Raw genomic sequence first — 20,830 nt, 5'->3', positions numbered from 1 at the left:
GACAAGTTGTTATAGCATAAAATTCAAAAGCCATTTTATAATTAAAATTTGCATATTTATAAACAAATAGTGGAGTCCATTTTTTTTTACAAGTCTGCACTGGGGGATCCATAGGGTGAACACATCTGCACTGATCGTAGTCTTCAAATATATGCTGAAGTTCACTGATCTCTCACAGGACAGATCTATGTTTATACATTTTTGATTCAGATTAATTTTCTCTGAAAGACAAAAAAAATTTGAGAATATAAAAAATGAGAAGCCCAAGATGAAGTTTCCTCCACATAAATGCAACAATCCTGCTGCAATAATACAATTCAGGACCATTTTAAAGTGAGTTCCACCTTCAGTTCACACTTCCTCCAGTATTTCCTTAACTTAAAACTGCAGTGGCAGAGATGGAAGAAGCTTTGATTGTAGAACAAAAAGAGGCAACACAAAATAAAAATCCAACCTGAAGCTCGTTTTTCAGAAGACCTTTTGGAATTAGGTTTATTATCAACCTGCATGTGTCGTGAAATTTGTTAACATACTAGCAGCAGTACAATGCTATACATAATATAGGAAGAAAAACTAATTAGTATCTGTATATTGAATAGATTAAAAAGACAGGAAAAAGAGAAATATATTTTAAAAAGTGAGGCAGTGTTCATGGGTTCAATATCCATTTAAGAACTGTATGGCAGAGGGGAAGAAGCTGTTCCTGAATCGCCAGGTCTGTAACTCCTTCCTGAAAGTAACAATGAGAAGAGGGCATGTCCTGGGTGGTGGGGGACCTTAATGATTGTTGATTTTTGAGGCACCGCTCCTTGAAGTTAATTTTACAACTTTCTATAGCTTATTTCGGTCCTGCGCAGTAGCCCCCCAACCCCCATACCAGACAGTGACACAGCCTGTCAGAATGCTCACCACAATACACCCACAGATGTTTTTGAGTGTTTTGGGTAATAAACCAACTGTCTTCAAACTCCTAATGAAATATAGCTGCAGTCATGCCTTCATTATAGCTGAATCGATATGTTACGACCAGGTTAGATCCTCAAGAGATTGACACCCAGGAATTTGAAATTGCTCAGTCTCCACTTCTGATCCCTCTAAGGATTGGTTTGTGTCCCCTTGTCTTATCCTTCCTGAAGTCCACAATCAGCTCTTCTGTCTTGCATTGAGTGCGAGGTTATTGCTGTGACACCATTCAACTAGCTGATATATCTCTATCCTGTACACCCTCTCGTCTGAGATTCTACCGACAATAGTAGTATCAGCAGCAAATTTATAGATGGTATTTGAGGTATATCTAACCACAGTCATGGCTACAGAGGGAGTAGAGCACCACCTGAGGGCCACCAGTGTTGCTCATCAGTGAGGAGATAATATCACTGATCCACACAGATTGTGGTCTTGTTAGGAAGTCAAAGATCCAATTGCAGAGGGAGTTATAGAGGCCCAGGTTCTGTAGCTGATCAATTAGGATTGTGGGAATGATGAGGTTTAACACTGAACTATGGTCAACAAACACCATCCTAATATCACTGTTGGTATTGTCCAGGTGATTTAAGGCCACTGAGAAGATGCCGCACATGAGGTTGCTTAACAAGTTAACAGGCCATGGTAATACAGGAAAGATATTAGCATGGATAGAGCATTGGCAGATTGGCAGGAGGCAAAGAGTGGAAATAAAGGGAGTCCTTTCCGAATGGCTGCAGTCATGCCTTCATTATAGCTGAATCGATATGCTGCGATCAGGTTAGATCTTCAGAGATTGACACCCAGGAATTTGAAATTGCTCAATGACTAGTTGTGTTCTGCAAGGGTTGGTGTTGGGACCACTTCTTTTTACATTGTATGTTAATGACTTGGATGACAGAATTGATAGCTTTGTGGCCAAGTTTGCGGATGATACAAGGATAGGTGGAAAGGCAGGTAGTGTTGAGGAAGCTGGGAGGCTGCAGGACAAATTAGGAGAATGAGCAACTATGTGACAGATGGAATACAGTGTCAGGAAGTGTATGGTCATGCACTTTGGTAGAAGGAATAAAAATGTGGAATATTTTCTAAATGGAGAGAAAATTGAAAAAGCAAAGGCACAAAGGGACTTTGGAGTCCTTATGCAGGATTCCCTAAAGGTTAATCTCACTTGGGAGGTATTGTGAGCAGTTTTGGGCCCCTTATCTAAAAGAATGTGCTGACATTGAAAAAGTTCAGAGGAAGTAGATGAGAATGATTATCATATGAGCAGCAACTGATGGCTTGGAGCCTTTTCTCCTGGAATTTGGGGGGGTGGGGGTGGGAAGAAATCTATCAAAGGTTGAAAGGCCTAGATAGAATTTTCTGTGATGGGAGAGTGTAGGACCAGAGGGCACACAGCCTCAGAAAGAGGGGTGTCCATTTAGAATGGAGACGAGGAATTTCTTTAGCTGGTGAATCTGTGAAATTCTTTGTCACAGGCGGCTGTGGAGGCCAGGTGTATTTAAGGTGGAGGTAGATGGGGGTGTTGAGAAGAACGTGGATCAGCCATGATGAAATGGCAGAGCAGATTCAATTGGACAAATAGCCCAAGTCTGCTCCCATGTCTTAAGGTTTTATGATCTGTTGCCTTTTCTTGGAGGGGGCTTCTTTTTCTTTGCAAAGGTTTGGCTGCTGAGCTGTTCGCTTTAAACATTTCCAATGAATCCTTATCTACTTCAGATTCTGCCTGAAGTTTAAAATTTAAAAAAACAGGTAGCTTAAATTCTGAATTTTTCTTAACCCTACCTCACAATCATTCTTAGAAAAACAACTGCAACAAAGTTGAGCCACATATCAGAGGAAGTGTTGACTTAGGAGTTGGTCATTTTAGCCAGACAGAATCTATAATCCCGCATTTATAGAACAGTATAGTGCAGAAAAAGGCCCTTTGGCCCACAATGTGTGCTGATCATTTGGATTAGTGACTTTGACCAACCTTTCTATCATCTGCAATCATTCGTAGTCGGGTACAATTCTTCTCCTCGTGGTTGTTCTGGATACTTGCAGATTACAGATCGGCATCTTCAGTCATCTGGACCCACAAGTCAAACTGCAGTTGACAGGTGTAGGTCACTGAAGTGGTGGTGGTGGTAGCTGGTTGGGCCTCTTCCTGTCTCTTGTTATGTTGAAGCTGCTTAGTCTCAGTGGCCAAGTATCCTTCAAACTGTGCAGTCCCCCAGCTTTTCTCATCCTGTGGTAATTTCTCCCAAGCATTCAAGCTTGTGGCACTTCCTCAAGTGGGTCTTGATATTGTCCTTGAACCACTTTTTCTGCCCTCCAGGAGTGCACTTTGTATCCTTGAGTTGGCCAAACAGCAGTTGGTTAGGGAGTCAGGCATATGGATGATTTGGCAGACCCATCACAATTGGTGTTGAGTCACGATAATGACTATGGAGTTAATGTTAGCTTCCTCCAGGATGCTGGAGTTAGTACACCTGTTCTTACAGCTAACTTTACAAATCCTTTGGAGGCATCTTTGATGTTAAGTTTCCAGGGACTTTACATGCCTACTGTATGTAATCCTTGAAACTGCACCAAATGGCAGGAGGGGAAGACTATAGCTATACAAACCAGAAGCTTGATATCCCGGTTTTCAAAAAACCCCTTTCTCAGCCTGGCAAAAGCTTCACTCGCATAGCCAATTCTACGATTTATTTCAAGGTCAATGCTGTATCTGGAAGGCTGCCAAGATAAGGGAAATAATCAGTGTGGATGGAATTTTAGGAGCAGGTTGGTGGAGGACCTGGGTTTTCTTGATCCAAGTCTCTGGCAAAAGCATCCATCATGCACTGTAGATCCTCAGAGTGAGCTATGCCTGCACACTAGAGCTCCATAATTAATAGTTCCATAAAAATAGTTGACACCATGCTCTTTGCCTTGAACCTGTTGAGGTTAAAGAGCCCCCATCTGTCCTATAGAGAATCTGAACTCCTTGTGGGAGATCTTGGCATCTGAGGTGGAAGAATGGCTGCAATGAAAACAAAAAAAAACAAGGATACATCCCTGTCTCAACCTTAAAAGGTGCTGTTTCAGAGCCTCTGTTGCTGATGACTGTTGCACTCATATCATTGTGTTGGAGCTGCAGGATCTTAAGGCATTTCTGCGGGCACACAATTTTGGACTGTACCTGCCAAAAGGCAGGATGATTTAGAGTCAAATGCCTTTGTAACCCCATGAAGGCCATATAAGTGGGAGATTTTGTTCCCGGGCTTTCTCCTACAATTGACATGCTATAAAAATCAGGTGTTCCTCTGGCAGGATAGGAGACACACTGAGACTCAAGTAGGAGATCTTCTGCCCAGAGGTGAAAACTCATCACATAAAATTCGGGCGAGTACCTTTCCTGTTATAGAGGAGGGAGATGCCGCTATAGTTTCTGCAGTTAGTTTGAAGAGTTTGACAATCAGGGCATCTGTGAGTTCAGCTAGAATCTTTTGGTCCCAGATCTTGACAAGCTGATCATGAATCATGAGGATTACTGCTGGAATTTCATCAGGCTTAGTAGCCTTGTGGTTCCTCAACATCTAGCGAGCCATCTGCACTGCTTTGATACAAGGAAGCTTACTCACGTCTTCGTTCATGGGTCTTTGGGGGAGCTGGCTGATGACTTCAATGTCAGTTGTGGAATTAAGAAGCTCCTGAAAATGTTCCTTCCATTGAGAATTGATGGCATCTCTGCTGTTTAGCAGCCTTTGCCCAACTTTGCAGCAAAGGGGGTTTAAGCCAAGAGGGCTTTTTTCTGTGCTATACTGTTCTATAAATGCAGGATTATGGATTCTGGCTGACCAACTCCGAAATCGACACATCCTCTGATTTGTGGCTCAACTTTGTTGCAGATTTTTTTTTTAGGAATGATTGTGACACATTGTGGTTGTCTAGATCATTTTATATATAGTGAATATTGAGTTGTTCATCCCGTTCCCATCACACACCCTCACTCCTAAAGACTTACACACAGTTGCTTTTCCTGTAAAAATTATTCCCTTCTGAATTTGGCTAAATCTGTGCACAATATTTGTTATATTAATTTAGGTCACTACTTTATTGACTTTGTAAATTTAACTTTAACCTTTTCCTGCAATCTCTAAATATTGCATACGCATCTTATAAATACTGTAAGAATTAAAATATCTCAACTAGCCTCAAACTTCTTAGTTCAGTGGTAATTAAACATCTTAATGTGAAAAATTCGAACTTTTAAGATAACGAGATTCCACACGATTTTGTCAGTTTTTTCCGAAGCTATACAGTTTTCAATCTAAATTAGCTCCACTGGAATCATTGCTAAGAATGCTTCCAGTTTGAAAATACTTGTTATAATTAAGTGCCAATAAAACTATCAAGGTAAAACAGTTCTTATATTAATTCATATCACTTGGCTGATCATGCAAGATTAGATGAGGACCTGCAGAATCTCTGTATAGCTGAATGGAAAATCCATGAAGATAGCCCTGCAATTAAGAGTTGTTACCTCTGAACCTTCCTCATCATCATCATCCTCTTCTTCCCCCACATTCTGCAATTCCTTAGAGTTTCTTTTTGCAAGGATTCCATTTGTGGGTCCTGTAGAGTGGAAAATTATACTGCTCGCTGCATTTGGACATCTAACAACTGGTAAGGTGGGGGGGAGGGAAGAGGGATGATAGGGCAGGAGAAGAAAACAAATTAGTGACTTTCATTTGAAAGCAGGAATGTTCTAAGAGACTTATGCAATTAGGCTCTAATAATCTATTGCCATTTATTTCATATGCCGTTAGTCTAAAGTTTTTTTAAAAAAAAACCCTAGCCAACTATGTTCCCTCTAAGCTGTGCACGTGTGCGCGCATACACATTTTTCAACCAGGGCTCAAAGGAAATTAATGTGCGCACAAAAGGTTAGTTACCTAAAATAATGTAGTAACTAATAATTATACTTAATGAAAATAATCTTTTAGCTAAATGCTTCTGTTAACTAGTTAGTCGGTTTTTCAAATACCACAATGCACGTCACTAATTTACGTCACCTCACCTTTCCTGTTCCGGTTTGTACAGCTGCATCATGATGGCATGTTTGGCGGACAATGTTAATATCATAAAGTTCACAAAGATCTGTTTCAAATCCTGTAGATAGCTTACTAAGTTTTTATTGAAAAAAATATTGATTCACTATGTCAAATTCAAAAGAAGCGAAGGGCGTGAAGTGCAAAAGAACTGCAAATTTGTTTAAAGTTGAATGGCTTAACAAAACAGTAAACTGCTGCATTGAAAGCTCGTGAACGTTCAGCTACGAGAAATATTTATGTATGATTCAGAAACTGGGAGTATCTGTTTATATTGTCATGATGCAAAGGTTCCTGGAGAATTTGCTAGTGGAAAAAAGTGGGATGGTATTTGGAAACTTGACTTTTTCCAAGTGTCATTTGGCAAGTAAATCGCATTTGGATGGTGTACAAAAGCTCGGGCAACAGAACCCACCACTACCCTTTACAGGAGTACTACACATGTTACGGTTGAGTGCAGATGAGCAAGAGCGAAAACAATTAAACCCAGAGGAGATCAAAGTTCTTATTGAGAGTGTGGTGTTAGCTGTTAAAATGAATAACTCTTTACATTCAGTTCAACACATTAATGAACACATGAAAAGTATGTTCAACACCCAGACAGCTGGTGAAGCAAAAATTACGCATTTGAATGTCTGGAGACTATCAACTATATTGTTCAGAAAGACATGTTTGAAGACTTTCACACATTAGCAGTTGATGAAACCACAGATAGATCTGTCAACAAATGTCTTTCTGTATTTCAAATACAGATCTAAAAATTGTACTGTTTATAAAACATTTTTTGGCGAAATAGTTCAGCTGCAGGCGTGTGATGCTTCCTCTATTGTTTCAGCGGTCAAGCAGTTTTATGAAGAGAAGAATCTTGACCTCTATAAAATGGTGATGTTTACGTCTGATAGAGCGTCAGTAATGTTGGGTAGTATTAATGGTGTTACAGCAAGACTTAAACAGGACATTCCACACTTAGTTCAGCAACACTGTGCAGCGCACTGTGAAGATCTGGGGATTTGTGATGCATGGAAAGAAGTCAAGTTAATCAGAGACATTGAAACTTTGATGAGAACAATCTATACAATGTTTTCTCGATCTGCAGTTAAAAGAAGTGAATTTAAAGAAATTGTAGGGGCCTCTGAAAATGAAGCTGATGCTTTCAGATCACTTAATGAAGTCAGATGGTTATCTTTGCATTGCAGGCAATAATAAAAAATTATGAGGCACTGATCACATACTTTGAAGATGATCAGTCAAATGACCCTGGGGCTAAATACTGTCACAAGAAATTGATAAACATCACATACAAAGTAGGTTTACAGGTTTTAAGTGATGTCTTTGATGAACTGGCTGCATTGTGCAAGACTCTGCAAAAAAGTGGCCTGACACTGATTGATTCACTTCATTTTGCATTGGGCAAAATTAACAAGATAAGAAAGCAGTATCTGGGGGACAATGTTTCATGGAGTGAAAGTTAAAGTTTTGCTAGACCAACAACGATGTTCATTTAGAAGAAAGGTTTCCTGAAGATGAGATACAAGAATGGTCAGCTTTTGATTTCTCTGCAATTGCAGATTGTGACTTCACATTTGGTGATGAACAAGTTAATGCCTTATGTCTAAAATATCATGATTTTCTAGCTAAAAATGCTGTAATAGTTAGACAGTTTAATGATTTCAAATTTTCCATGCGAGAAAAGAAATGAAATGCAAACTGATTTCAAACTTTGCTCAAATGGTGGCATTTGTACTTCAAAATAAACAGTTTTGCAACCTTGCACAGGTGATGGACATTGGGGGAAACTTTCTTGCGTCTAATGTGGACTGTGAGCGAGGTTTTAGCCTGATGGATCACCTCAAAAACAAGCTGAGAAACCATTTAGGTGAATGTCATTTGAATATGTTAATGAGAATCAAAAGCTATCAATTGGATGGAAGCTCTAATAGTCTAGATAGTTTACAAAGAATGGGTAAATGCTAAAGACAGGAGACAGAAAAAAAGAGTGATATGTTATTTTGTTGTTATTCTGTGCAGTTTTTGTCAAATATTTTGTAAACCTACATAAACTGTGCCATGTGTGTATTCAGTGCGCACGTACTTTTGTCACAGGAAAAAAAATTTGCACACAAGATTTTTGAGCACACTGACTACTAAAAATTAAAGAAAACATTGCTAGCCATTTATATCAACTGTGTATTCCACCTGTTTCCTGATATTACATCAACCAGCAAAATTGCTTGTTATCTTGCAAATCATCTACAATCTGTGGCTATCTGTGACAAGCATATCAGTTGATTGTCATCCACAATGCAAGATCGCAAATTTTTCCTTTACAATAAAAATCCACAACTAAGGGATTCATACCAAACTCTTTTCTATTTTTCACCTGTTACATAAATTTAATGATTACCTTTAAGTGTATTCATATTGCCTTTCGTAATTTCTCCAATATTGAAGCCACTTTTTGCTTCATCCACATGTTTTGTGGTTATTTCTGTCGCTGGTGGACGGGTATAGTAACTAATCTTTGTCCTTAATTGAAAAGGAAAATACCAATATTTTACTTTGCACAGTTTATATAAAATCTATTAGTCTGCTTCAGTAAAGCCTTGCCATTTAGAATATTTCACTTATCGGAATAAACAACAAAATATTTTAAGCATGCAGTTAAAGTTCAAGCGACAGCTATATTTTAGTTACCCAGTCCAATCACTAAGGATCAGCTTGGCAGCTTTTTCAAGGTCAGGCATCCCTCCTTTCTTCAATATACTCCTTTTCTGAGCCAGCAATATTAAAAATTCCAATGGTGTTCGAAAATCTGGGACATTATACTGTAATATAACCTGTTATAGAGAGAAGTTATAAACTATCAACGTGTGAAGTATGACAGAATGAAGTATGAGTCGAAGATGACATCTCCAACAGGTAGAACTTCCTTGTAATTCAGTTTAATACTATCCTTAGCTGGATAGTAGCGAAGCTAGTTCACTGAAGCCAGCCTCCGAATTATAGTCTCAGACAAAACACTATGAACACTGGACGAGAAACAAGAGCAGAATTAGGCCATTTGGCCCATCGAGTCTGCACTGCCATTTCATCCTGGCTGATTCATTTTTCCTCATCCCAATCTCCTACATTGACCCCGTATCCCTTCATGCCCAGATTAATCGAGAATCTATCAACTTCTGTCTTAAATATACCCAATAACTTAGCCTCCGTAGCTGCATGTATCAGCAAATTACACATTCACCACTCTTTAGCTAAAGAAATTCCGCCCCATTTCTGTTCCATAAGGACACTCCTTTATGCTGAGGCTGTCTGCTCTGATCTTTGACTCCCCCACTATAAGGAAACATCCTCCATGTTATTAACCTTATCATACACACCTCTGATATCTTACACAAAATTGAAATTCCTCCTCCATGCATAATATATTTATCATAAATTATAGAAAACAGAAATACTGAAGAAACTGAGTGCTTGTTACAATAAATGAATACATACTTATACTTTTTAGTCATTGATCAAAGAGTGAGATCAGAGTTGGATCTTTAGCAATCACACAATTTCAGAACACATTAGTCATCCTCATTTCTCACTCGCAATACAATAATTTTCCTATTAAATTGCGTGGATTTGATTAAATTAACTATAATTTAAACTTTCAAAAGCAACAAGAGGAAAAACTGAAAAACAGTACCTGCTGCTTATTGCAGTTCTTCAAAATGTGCTCCACTGCAGCAGTAGGATTTTCAAATGCATCAACACTCACAATGTTTCTCAAGGCCAAGGCAATGGCAGAGTTTGATGGAGAAGCAATAATACTTGGAGAGTCCAATAATTTGATCCTCTTGTCAATGTGTATCTCCTGCATAGACCTGTAGTTATAAAACTGCAGTTACCCTGGTGCCAATAGCTCAATAAAATAAAAACTCTTCTTATTCAAAGATAATAAATTGCACCTTGTACCACTGAGTGAAATCAGAGTTGGATCTTTAGCAATCACAGAATATCAGGCTAAGACAGTTGTCCTCATTTTTCACTCAGTTCCTTGACTTAAATTAACTTATCCACTGGTTAAAATGTAACTGCATTTGAAGATCAGAAAACGATTACTAGATAAGCCAATGAAGTTTCAATGAAGGAAAAATAAGATTACTGCAGTGTGAAACCCAACAAAAATTGATAAAGCAACTGATAGGTTTCCATACGTGTTACTAAACTCCTCTCATAATGTCAAGGCATTAATTTTATAGGATTTCTAACACCACATTCTAACGTTCTCACAACAGCCTCCCTGAAATCTAATGCACCTCTCACATGGAATGCATTACAGCAAGGATGTTCTTGTTAAAAGTACAAAAAGCTTTAAACTATCCCATTTCAATTGAATTCCAAAGTCTAATGATCTTATGAGGAGTAAGTCTCCTGGCACAAATTCAACTTGATTTTGTTCTTAGCAATGATTATTCCAAATTCTGTGCCACAACTATTATGTAAACACACAAATATCTAAACTTCACATTTATACCAGGATATCACTTCTTACTTTGTAAGACCTTTCATTTGTCCCACATTGCAAGCTCTCATTTTCTTCAAGGTGTTAATTATACTGCTTTTCCCTACATTTGGAAAACCTGAAAAAAAGATTGTGGCATTAATGACAATATATTGCATACATTGAATAGGACTACTTCCAATCTACAGTTTTTGATTTAACCGACTACTCATTACTAAAACTACAATGCCTTTAATGCAAAGTCCTTTACACATTGCATATTTTTAAAATTGAATTCAATTGACTTTATTTCTTACATCCTTGACATACATGAGTAAAAACCTTTACGTTATGTCTCCATCTGAATATGCTAACTGCAAATTATAGAACCATAGAACACTACAGCACAGTACAGGCCCTGCAGCCCTCCATGTTGTGCTGACCCATATAATCCTTAAAAAAAGAGTATTAAACCCACACTACCCCATAACCCTCTATTTTTCTTTCCATGTGCCATATCCATGTGCCTGTCCAAGAGGCTCTTAAATACCCTAATGTTTTAGCCTCCACCACCATCCCTGGCAAGTCATTCCAAGCACTCACAACCCTGTATAAAAAACTTACCCGATGTCTCCCCTAAACTTCCCTCCCTTAATTTTGTACATATGCCCGATAATGCCTTATAATTTGTAATCAATAGTATGTGCAGCAAGATATGCAACAGAACAGTCAGCATAGCTTATAAATACAATTGTGTCAGCGTGAATTAATCCATCTGATGGCCTGCTGGAAGCAGCTCTCCAGGAGCCTGTTGGGGTGATTCTTTGGGCCCTTTTTACATACCCGAATTGAAGGGACGGGGGGGGGGGGGGGGGGGGGGGGAGAAGGGGCAGTTGGCTCACAAATAGAGAAAGCTTGTAGGCAGTATGAGAGGGAGGATAGATAGGCAGGCGACAGAGAAGGGATGCACTCAGACTGATGATTTGAGATGTGTCTATTTTAATGCAAGGAGTATCATGAACAACGCACATAAATTTAGATCGTGGATCAGTACTTGGAGCTATGATGTTGTGGCCATTACTCAGACTTGGATAGCTCAGGGGCAGGAATGAGTGCCAGGATTTAGATGTTTCAGAAAGGATAGGGGTGGAGGCAAAAGAGGTGGGGGCATGGCACTGGCAGTTGCAGAAAGGGGACGGGGGAATCATGGAGGGATTGTCTACTGAGTCTCTATGGGTGGAAGTTAGGAACAGGAAGGGGTCAATAACCCCTACTGGGTGTTTCTTTTATAGATCACCCAATAGTAACAGGGACATCGAGGAGCAGATAGGGAAACAGATTCTGGAACGGTGCAACAACAGGGTCGTTGTTATGAGTGATTTTAATTTCCCCAACGTTGATTGGCATCACCCAAGAGCAAGGGATTCAGATGGGGTGGAATTTGTTAGGTGTGTTCAGGAAGGTCTTCTAACACAATATGTAGATAAGCCTACAAGAGGAGAGGTTGTATTTGATCTGGTATCGGGAAATGAACCTGGTCAGGTGTCAGGTCTCTCAGTGGAGAGATAGTGATCACAATCCTATCTCCTTTACCATAGCATTGAAGAGGGATAGGAGCAGACAAGTCAGGAAACATTTAATTGGAGTAAGGGGGAAAATGAACCTATCAGGCAGGAACTCAGAAGCATAAATTGGGAGCAGATGTTCTCAGGGGAATGTACGGCAGTAACATGACAAATGTTCAGGGATGGTTGCGTAGCAATCTGCATAGATATGTTCCAATGAGATGGAAAGGATGGTAGGGTGTACCATGGTGTACAAAGGTTGTAGAAAATCTAGTCAAGAAGTAAAAGATAAGCTTATAAAAGGTTTTAAAAAACCAGGTAATGATAGAGATCTAGAAAACTATAAGGCTAGCAGGATTAAGGAAAACCCCAAGGAATTCTACAAGTATGTGAAAAGCAAGAGAATAAATCGTGAGAAAATAGGACCAATCAAGTGTGCCAGTGGAAATGTGTGTATGGAACCAGATGAGGTAGCAAAGGTACTTAATGAATATTTTTGCTTCAGTATTCACTATGGAAAAGGAGCTTGGCGATTGTAGGGATGACTTACATGAATTGAAAAGCTTAAGCATATAGATATTAAGAAAAAGGATGTGCTGGAGCTTTTGAAAAGCAGCAGGTTGGATGAGTTACCGGGACCGGATGAGATATACCCCAGGCTACTGTGGGAAGCGAGGGAGGAGATTGCTGAGTCTCTGGCAATGATCTTTGCATCATCAGTGGGTACAGGAGAGGTTCCGGAGGATTGGAGGGTTGCAGATGTTGTTCCTTTATTCAAGAAAGGGAGTAGAAATAGCGCTGGAAATTATAGACTAGTGAGTCTTATTTCAGTGTTTGGTGGAAAAGATCCTGAGAGGCAGGAGTTATGAACATTTGGAGAGGCATAATAGGAATAGTCAGCATGGGTTTGTGAAAGGCAGATCATGCCTTTCATGCCTGATTGAATTTTTTAAGGATGTGACTAAACACACTGATGAACGTAGAGCAGTAGATGTAGTGCATATGGAATTCAGCATTTGATAAGGTACTCCACGCAAGGCTTATTGAGAAAATTTTTATAAATGACCTGGATGAGGAAGAAGGGGAATTAGTAAATTTGCTGATGACACAAGGTTGGGCTTGTTGTGGATAGTGTGGAGGGCTGTCAGAGGTTATAACGAGACATTGATAGGATGCAAAACTGGGCTAAGAAACGGCAGATGGAATTCAACCCAGATAAATGTGAGGTGGTTCATTTTGGTAGGTCAAATGTGATGTCAGAATATAGTATCAATAGTAAGACTCTTGGCAGTGTGGAGGATCAGAGGGATCTTGGGGTCCGAGTCCTTAGGACAATCAAAGCTTCTACGCAGGTTGACTCTGGGCTGCCGGTGACGGCGGACAGAATAGGGTATTTTAAGAGGCTCTTGGATAGGTACATTTAGCTAAGAAAAACAGAGGGACACGGCTAACCTTAGGTAATTTCTAAAGTAAATACATGTTCGGCACAGCATTGTGGGCTGAAGGGCCTGTATTTACTGTAGGTTTTCTATGTTTCTATATAGGAATTTACTTTACTGGATGTGTAAGGGATACAAAAAATTTTTTAAACAGATTGTATTAATCCTCTCAAAGGATGAGCAATGGCATTTGAAAAATTTCCAAGTGATTTTGACAGTTAACTGCTGAAAATTTCAAATTCAGTTAAACCATTAACTTTAAATTTGCAGTACACACTTACCTACAACACCAACTTTAATGCTTTTCAATTTTTGTATTCTGCAGTAGCTACCAAGCAAATTTAAAAGATTTTCATCACCAGCACACCTAGTGCTATGGGATATTTCCATACCTATATTAAAGTTTTTCTTCTTTACCTGTTCAAATAGAAGTAATTTACAGAATTTAGAACGAAGCTAAAATTGAAACTATTTTTGGCTATGCTCTAATTAATTACCATCAAGATCACTACAATCACATTAATAGCCAAATATATTGGCATTTTGTAAGGAAGTGAAAGACTAAATTAATCCTCTATAATTTTCATATGTTGATCTCTGATCAGAACAATTAGTCCATGACATTAAGATTCTGAGTGGGAATTGGAATGTAACCCAATTTAATCATTTCAACCCATTATATCACTCTGTAGAGTAAAATTAGCAATGAGCATCCAAAGAACTGTTTTGAATTAGCATACATGCAAGATTTCGCAGTCTGTAGGAAATTTACAAATATGGGCAGAGAAATGCCAGATGGAATTTAACCCAGGGAAACAAGAAAGGTTGCACCTTGGTAGTTATGCTGACCTGTAAAACCCTAGTTAGGCCACACCTGTAGTACCGGCATACAGTTCTGGTTGCCCATTTTAGGGAGGTTGTTGAGGCTTTGGAGAGGGGGCAGAATAGGTTCAAGATTCAAAAGCATGTGCTATAGTGAGAGTTTGGACAAACTAGAGTTGTTTTCTCTGAAATGTCACAGACTGTGGGGAGATCTGATAGTGTTTTATATTGTGAAAGGCATAGATAGAATATCCTTTGCCAAGGGTTGAGATGTTTAATTTCAAAGGAGATGTGAAAGACAAGGTCTTTTTTGTGTTTTTTTACACCAAGAGTGGTGGGTGCATGGGATGCGTTGGCTGGGGTAGTGGTAGAAGCAGAAACATAAGGGACACTGATGAGACATTTAAATAGGCACATGAATGATGGGAAAACGGAAGGATATGGACATCGCATAAACAGAAAACGTTAGCTTAGATAGCCATTTGATTACTAATTTAACTGGTTTTAAGGGCTCGTTTCTGTCCTGTGCTATGTCAAATAAATGAGTACATCAAGGCAAAATTCTACACAGCTAATTTGATTATTTTTTGTATTTGTTACTTCAGCAGGATTTTAAAAATGTTCCAAAATAGATTCAAAGAAATCTCAGAAAGAAGAATTTTTAAATTAACTGCATAAAATCAGAGTTAGATCTTACTCTTCACATATATCAAGAGCCAAAACAACTTCAACTTTCGTGGCAGTTCATAAAGTTAACAAAGCATTTCATAAAGTTAAGACTGGAACTTCTTTTGGGAAACATACCATTGTTCTGTCTTGCAGATGTGTGGATGATTTGAAAGCTACAGTAGGAAATTCATTTCCCAAATATTTCAACCATCTCTCTGCATTCTCCTTTGGCACTAAATCTAAACAGTAAAGAACAGTGATTCCTACTTTGCAAAAGTCAGAATCTGAATCTGCACACTCTAATGCCAATTCTATTATCAATATTTTTTGAAAGTTATGCAGTTACAGTACCATCTTACCAATTTTGTTTATTACAAGGACTAGTTGCTTCTTTCCCTCAGACCGTAAGATTGCCTGCTCCACTTGAGGACATCTGTAACCAAGAGGATCTCTGGCATCAACCACCTCTAGAACCACATCTGAGGCATCAATCACCTATTAAATTACAGCAACAATTATAATACAAGGCACAATGAAGCATTAGTTGCTTTGCTTCATGACTAGTTTTGACAGTCTTCTCATATTTAATAGGAAAATAAATGGTGTTCACTGAGGAATGGAAATTAAGTGTGCAGTAATGGGTTGAGTGGATATCAGATTTAAATACCTATTTGAAAAAAAACTTTTTAAAAACCTGTTTTAAAAAGCTCATTTTTAATTACCTTGTTCTAAAAAGCAAAACTTCCACAGCTAACATAAGAGTTATCTCTGCACTTTCAGATGTTGTATTTCTCAGAATTATTTACATTTCTACATTTTAAACAATGGCATGTTAAACAAATATTACAACTTCCAGGTCAGTTTTGCAATTTTACTTTACACAAAATAGCAGTTATTATGGCAAATGTAGTTTCTCTACTAATCTACACACCTTGTTCAGTTCCCCACCTAGAGATTCTCTTGAGTTTTTCTCTTCAAATTTAACTAGCGCTTTCTGTTCCTTTATTGGAGCACACTGAGAAGAAATAACAGACAGAAGTTTCACAAATATTAAATAAAGATTCTACTAGTTTAAAACATTTGCTATTACAGGAATTTGTACCTTAAGAGGCTTCTCAATAATATCAGGATTTCCCTTCTTGGATTCCAGTTTCCTTTTCTTTGCAACTTCCTTCTGCCTAGCAAGCTTTTGTTTCTGCTTCAGTTCTTCAAGCTAAGAGAAATCAAATTTGATTAAATCTATGGGACCTGACACTTCTAACACTTTGCTGCATTTCTAATTGCATGGGTATAGAGTAGAGCTACTCCCACTTCAGTTTGGTTTTCCCCCATTAAAATACATTTCAAAACATTTCATGTTTAATAGAAGACACTAAAGCACAGTATTTGTGAATCTAACAGAGAACATGGAAAGAGAAACAAATGTCCCAGATTCATAGAGTCCATCACTGATGCTCTCTGACCTGCTGAGTTGCTCAACCTTCACTTTCCAAGGACAGAAAATTCCTTTGATCTATAAACATTGAGACAAAATTCTAGCCAGGGGACACATTAGCGTCACACCTGCGATATTAAGATCGGCAAGCTTCAAAGAGATCTTCTACACTCTAGGAGAACATAGTCCTAATATGTGTGAGGCTCCATGTTAGAATCTACAACCAGCAGGTACAATCTCAGAAGGGATTAAGCCGAAGACAGAAAGACTTGAGTCACCAAATTTTCTTTCCTAAAGGCAGCAATTATGCAAGGTCAAGAGTGATTTTGGACTCCAAGGTTCAATGAGTTAGAACCAAATATCAGATCAGATTATAGGAGTCATGAGATAAAGGGAAAAAAATACACATTGGCAAAATGGGCATAAACCGTACTATAAAAAATGCAGAATTATGAATTTCTAAACAAAGCCCTCTTACTTTTTGTTTTCTTTGTTCAGCTTCATGAAGAATATCTTCTTTAAATGGAGCATCATTAGGAACACCGGGGTCTTTTCGAAATTTTTTCGTTTTATTTCCTTTTTTCTTTGCTTCCTTTCGTACTTTACGTTTATGTTCACGAACCTAGGAGATTAACTGAAAGATTAGTAATGCAGTGAATGGCCAACAATCCTTGAGAATTAGTAAAATAAATGTCCAATGGTAAGTGATGACCTAGAATCCCTTGTTTGCTTCTTTATCTTGCCTTAGTTCCGAGATGTGAACAGAAAAGCTGTACAAAGCCCAAAGTATAAAACCAAAGTTGTGCCCTTGAAGGCAGAAACGGGTGAATTTATTATGGGGAACAAGGACATGGCAGACGAGTTGAACAGGTACTTTGGATCTATCTTCACTAGGGAAGACAGACAATCTCCCAGATGTAATAGTGGCCAGAGGATCTAGGGTAACGGAGGAACTGAAGGAAATTCTGCATCCCAGGGTACTTAAGGAGGTGGTTCTAGAAATCGTGGACACATTTTCCAATGTTCTATAGATTCAGGATCAGTTCCCGAGGACTGGAGGGTAGCTAATGTTATACCACATTTTAAGAAAGGAGAGAGAGAAAACAGTGAATTATAGACCAGTTAGCCTGACATCAGTGGTGGGGAAAATGCTGGAAATAGCGGCACATTTGGATAGCTTTAACAGGAACTGTCCAAGTCAGAATGGATTTATGAAGGAAAAAATCATGCTTGACTAATTTTCTGGAATTTTTTTGAGGATGTAAGTATGAAAATGGACAAGGGAGAGCCAGTGGATGTAGTGCACCTGGACTATCAGAAAGCCTTTGATAAGGTCCCACATAGGAGATTAGTGGGCAAAATTAGAGCACATGGTATTGGGGGTAGGGTACTAACATGAATAGAAAATTGGTTGGCAGTCTACAAAGAGTAGGGATTAACAGGTCCTTTTCATAATAGCAGGCAGTGACTAGTGGGGTACTGCAAGGCTTGGTGCTGGGACTGCAGCTATTTACTATATACGTTAATGATTTAGATGAAGGGATTAAAAGTAACATTAGCAAATTTGCAGATTACACAAAGCTGGGTGGCAGTGTGAAATATGAGGATGTGACAAAAATACAGGGTGACTTAGGTTGGGTGAGTGAGCAGATGCAGTTTAATGTGGATAAGTGTGAGGTTATCCATTTTGGTGGCAAGAACAGGAAGGCAGATTACTATCTGAATGGTGTCAAGTTAGGAGAAGGGTAAGTACAAGATCTAGGTGTCCTTGTACATCAGTCACTTAAAGTAAGCAAGCAGGTACAGCAGGCAGTGAAGAAAGCTAATGGCATGTTGGCCTTCGTAACAAGGGGAGTTGAGTATAGGAGCAAAGAGGTCCTTCCGCAGTTGTACAGGGCCCTGGTGAGACCACACCTGGAGTATTGTGTTCAGTTTTGGTCTCCAAATTTGAGGAAGGACATTCTTGCAGCGTAGATTCACGAGTTTGATTCCCAAGATGGCGGGACTGTCATATGTTGAAAGATTGGAGCAACTGGGCTTGTATACACTGGCATTTAGAAGGATGAGAGGGGATCTGATTGAAACATAAGAAACTCCTTGTTTCCATCCAAGGGGTCACTGTGGACATGGTGGAGGATTACAAATACCTGGGGATACAAATTGGCAATAATCTGGATCGGTGAAAGAACAGTGGCTGTCTACAAGAAGGGTCAGAGCCATCTCTAATTCCTGAGGAGACTAAGGTCCTTAACATATGCTGAACGATGCTGAGGATGTTCTACGAGTCTGTGGTGGCCAGTGCTATCATGTTTGCTGTTGTGTGCTGGGGCAGCAGGCTGAGGGTAGCAGACACCAACAGAATCAACAAACTCATTCCTAAGGCCAGTGATGTTGTGGGGGTGGGACTGGACTCTCTGATGGTGGTGTCTGAAAAGAGGATGCTGTCCAAGTTGCGTGCCATCTTGGACAATGTCTCCCATCCACTCCATAATGTACTGGTTAGGCACAGGAGTACATTCAGCCAGAGACTCATTCCACCGAGATGTAACACTAAGTGTCATAGGAAGTCATTCCTGCCTGTGGCCATCAAACTTTACAACTCCTCCCTTGGAGTGTCAGACACCCTGAGCCAATAGGCTGGTCCTGGACTTATTTCCACTTCGAATAATTTACTTATTATTATTTAATTATTTATGGGTTTATATTGCTATATTTCTACACTATTCTTGGTTGGTGCGACTGTAATGAAACCCATTTTCCCTCAGGATCAATAAAGTATGTCTATCAGTCATGTTCCCGATGTTGTGGGAGTCCAGAAACCAGAGGCCAGTTTAAGAATAAGGGGTAGGCCATTTAGAATAGTTGAGGAAAAACTTTTTCACTGAGAGTTGTGAATCTATGGAATGCTTTGCCTCAGAAGGCAGTGGAGGCCAATTCTCTGGATGCTTTCAAGAAACAGTTAGATAGTGCTCTTCTAATAATCTGCTCAATTTCTGTTTTCTGAGTCAATTCTGAACCCATTTGCACCCTTCACCTCAAATCCCTACCTCCTGTAATATGATTATTAACCCTTCGTGGGGTACTTTGTCAAAAGCCTTCTGAAAGTCCAAGTAAAGAAAATTAACCCCTCCATTGTTATCATAAATTTTAGCTGCCTCTTCATAGAACCCTAGCATATTAGTGAAACGTTAATTACTCCCTTCTGAACCCATGCTGCTTTCTGCCAACATGCCTGCTCTTATCAGCTATCTTCCATCTCATTCTTTATTATTATTTCATTATCTTACCTACCATACACGTTAAGCTTACTGGTCAAGTTACCAGGTGCAGCCACCCTTCTTATGTACCGGGATGTTAGCCCATTTCCATGCTGATTCACCAGTCTTCACCGACTTTTGAAAAATAACTTTAGGGGTTTTTGTGTATATATAATCACACCCTTGGATATATATTGTCTGGTCCTGGAGATTTATCAACTTTCAGTCTTTTCAGCTGAAGCAGGACCTCGCTAAGATCTCCAAGCCACTTAAAACAACCTCATTTTCTAGCCTATTCCTAACATTTTCACAGGTGAACACTTGAGCAAAATACCAGTTAAGAGTATCCGCCATGTCCATTGGAATCTCAATGTCATTCCTATCACAAACTCACATGAACTCCTTTGCTTTTTCACTGCACCAAATAATAAGCTGCCAGTTTCCATTGGATTGTTGGGGCTTTACTTTCTGAAACAACTTGCTAAAAATGCATGTATCAAATGTGCTCACATATTAATATTCTTTATTACTTTATGTAATATACAGGCCTTTGGGCAAAAGATGTGCCAAACTTTAAACTTACTCTAAGAGCAATCTAACCCTTTCTCCCAGAGTCCATCACTTTTATTCATGTCTAGAATTAAAGAAAACGTTTTTATTGTCCTGTCGTTTACCATAAAGGATATTGTTCTATGACCATGCTCACAAAAACTAATATTTTAAGACACAATTAAATAGAATTCAATACCATGAGAAAACGTTTAAAGCAAATTCTCACACTTTTAATACGAAACTTTCCTAAGTCTTAACCTACCGCACGTGTCTTAAAAGACCAAACAAGGCCCAAAACCTGCTCTCAACTCACCTTTCTCTGTATCTTATATTTCTTGCGGCAAGACAGACGCTTGCTGGCCTTTTTTAATTCTGTAATAAATACAACAAAACAAATTAGCAAATTTGTGAATAAAAACGGTCAGATTACCAAGTTTATAAAAGTAAACGCCAGTCGCCCCACTCACTCGGCCGCTTCATGCTGCCCTAATAGAACACCACGTGACGTACTCCCGGCAACCAGCCGTAAACGCCTTCGGCACGTCAGTGTCGCAA

General features: G+C 39.0%; 1 protein-coding gene and 1 non-coding gene across 3 annotated transcripts; both read right to left on the bottom strand.

Moving 5' to 3' along the window:
• Window positions 1–74: 74 nt before the first annotated feature.
• On the bottom strand, window positions 75–20,800 carry gnl3 (G protein nucleolar 3). 2 transcript variants are annotated; one of them, XM_059944666.1, is made up of 14 exons: window positions 20,743–20,800; window positions 20,589–20,647; window positions 16,945–17,088; window positions 16,134–16,244; window positions 15,963–16,046; window positions 15,391–15,526; window positions 15,167–15,270; window positions 13,822–13,957; window positions 10,588–10,675; window positions 9,739–9,916; window positions 8,739–8,881; window positions 8,449–8,570; window positions 5,477–5,616; window positions 75–221 (listed from the first exon to the last, which is right to left on the bottom strand). In XM_059944666.1, the coding sequence occupies exons 1-14, from the start codon at window positions 20,753–20,755 to the stop codon at window positions 207–209; spliced, it is 1,473 nt and encodes a 490-aa protein (XP_059800649.1). In that variant the 5' UTR covers window positions 20,756–20,800; the 3' UTR covers window positions 75–206. The 2 variants fall into 2 exon arrangements, with proteins under 2 accessions (XP_059800649.1, XP_059800650.1); XM_059944667.1 differs by lacking the exons at window positions 13,822–13,957; window positions 15,167–15,270 and having other exon boundaries at window positions 20,743–20,793.
• On the bottom strand, window positions 10,007–10,079 carry LOC132378185 (small nucleolar RNA SNORD19). The gene has a single exon (XR_009506914.1). It is a non-coding gene; the product is annotated as a small nucleolar RNA SNORD19 (small nucleolar RNA).
• Window positions 20,801–20,830: the final 30 nt, after the last annotated feature.

The sequence above is a fragment of the Hypanus sabinus genome, chromosome 19 (assembly GCF_030144855.1).
Source record: "Hypanus sabinus isolate sHypSab1 chromosome 19, sHypSab1.hap1, whole genome shotgun sequence".
Classification (NCBI taxonomy): Eukaryota; Metazoa; Chordata; class Chondrichthyes; order Myliobatiformes; family Dasyatidae; genus Hypanus; species Hypanus sabinus.
This window is presented reverse-complemented; position numbering and strand designations above follow the sequence as displayed.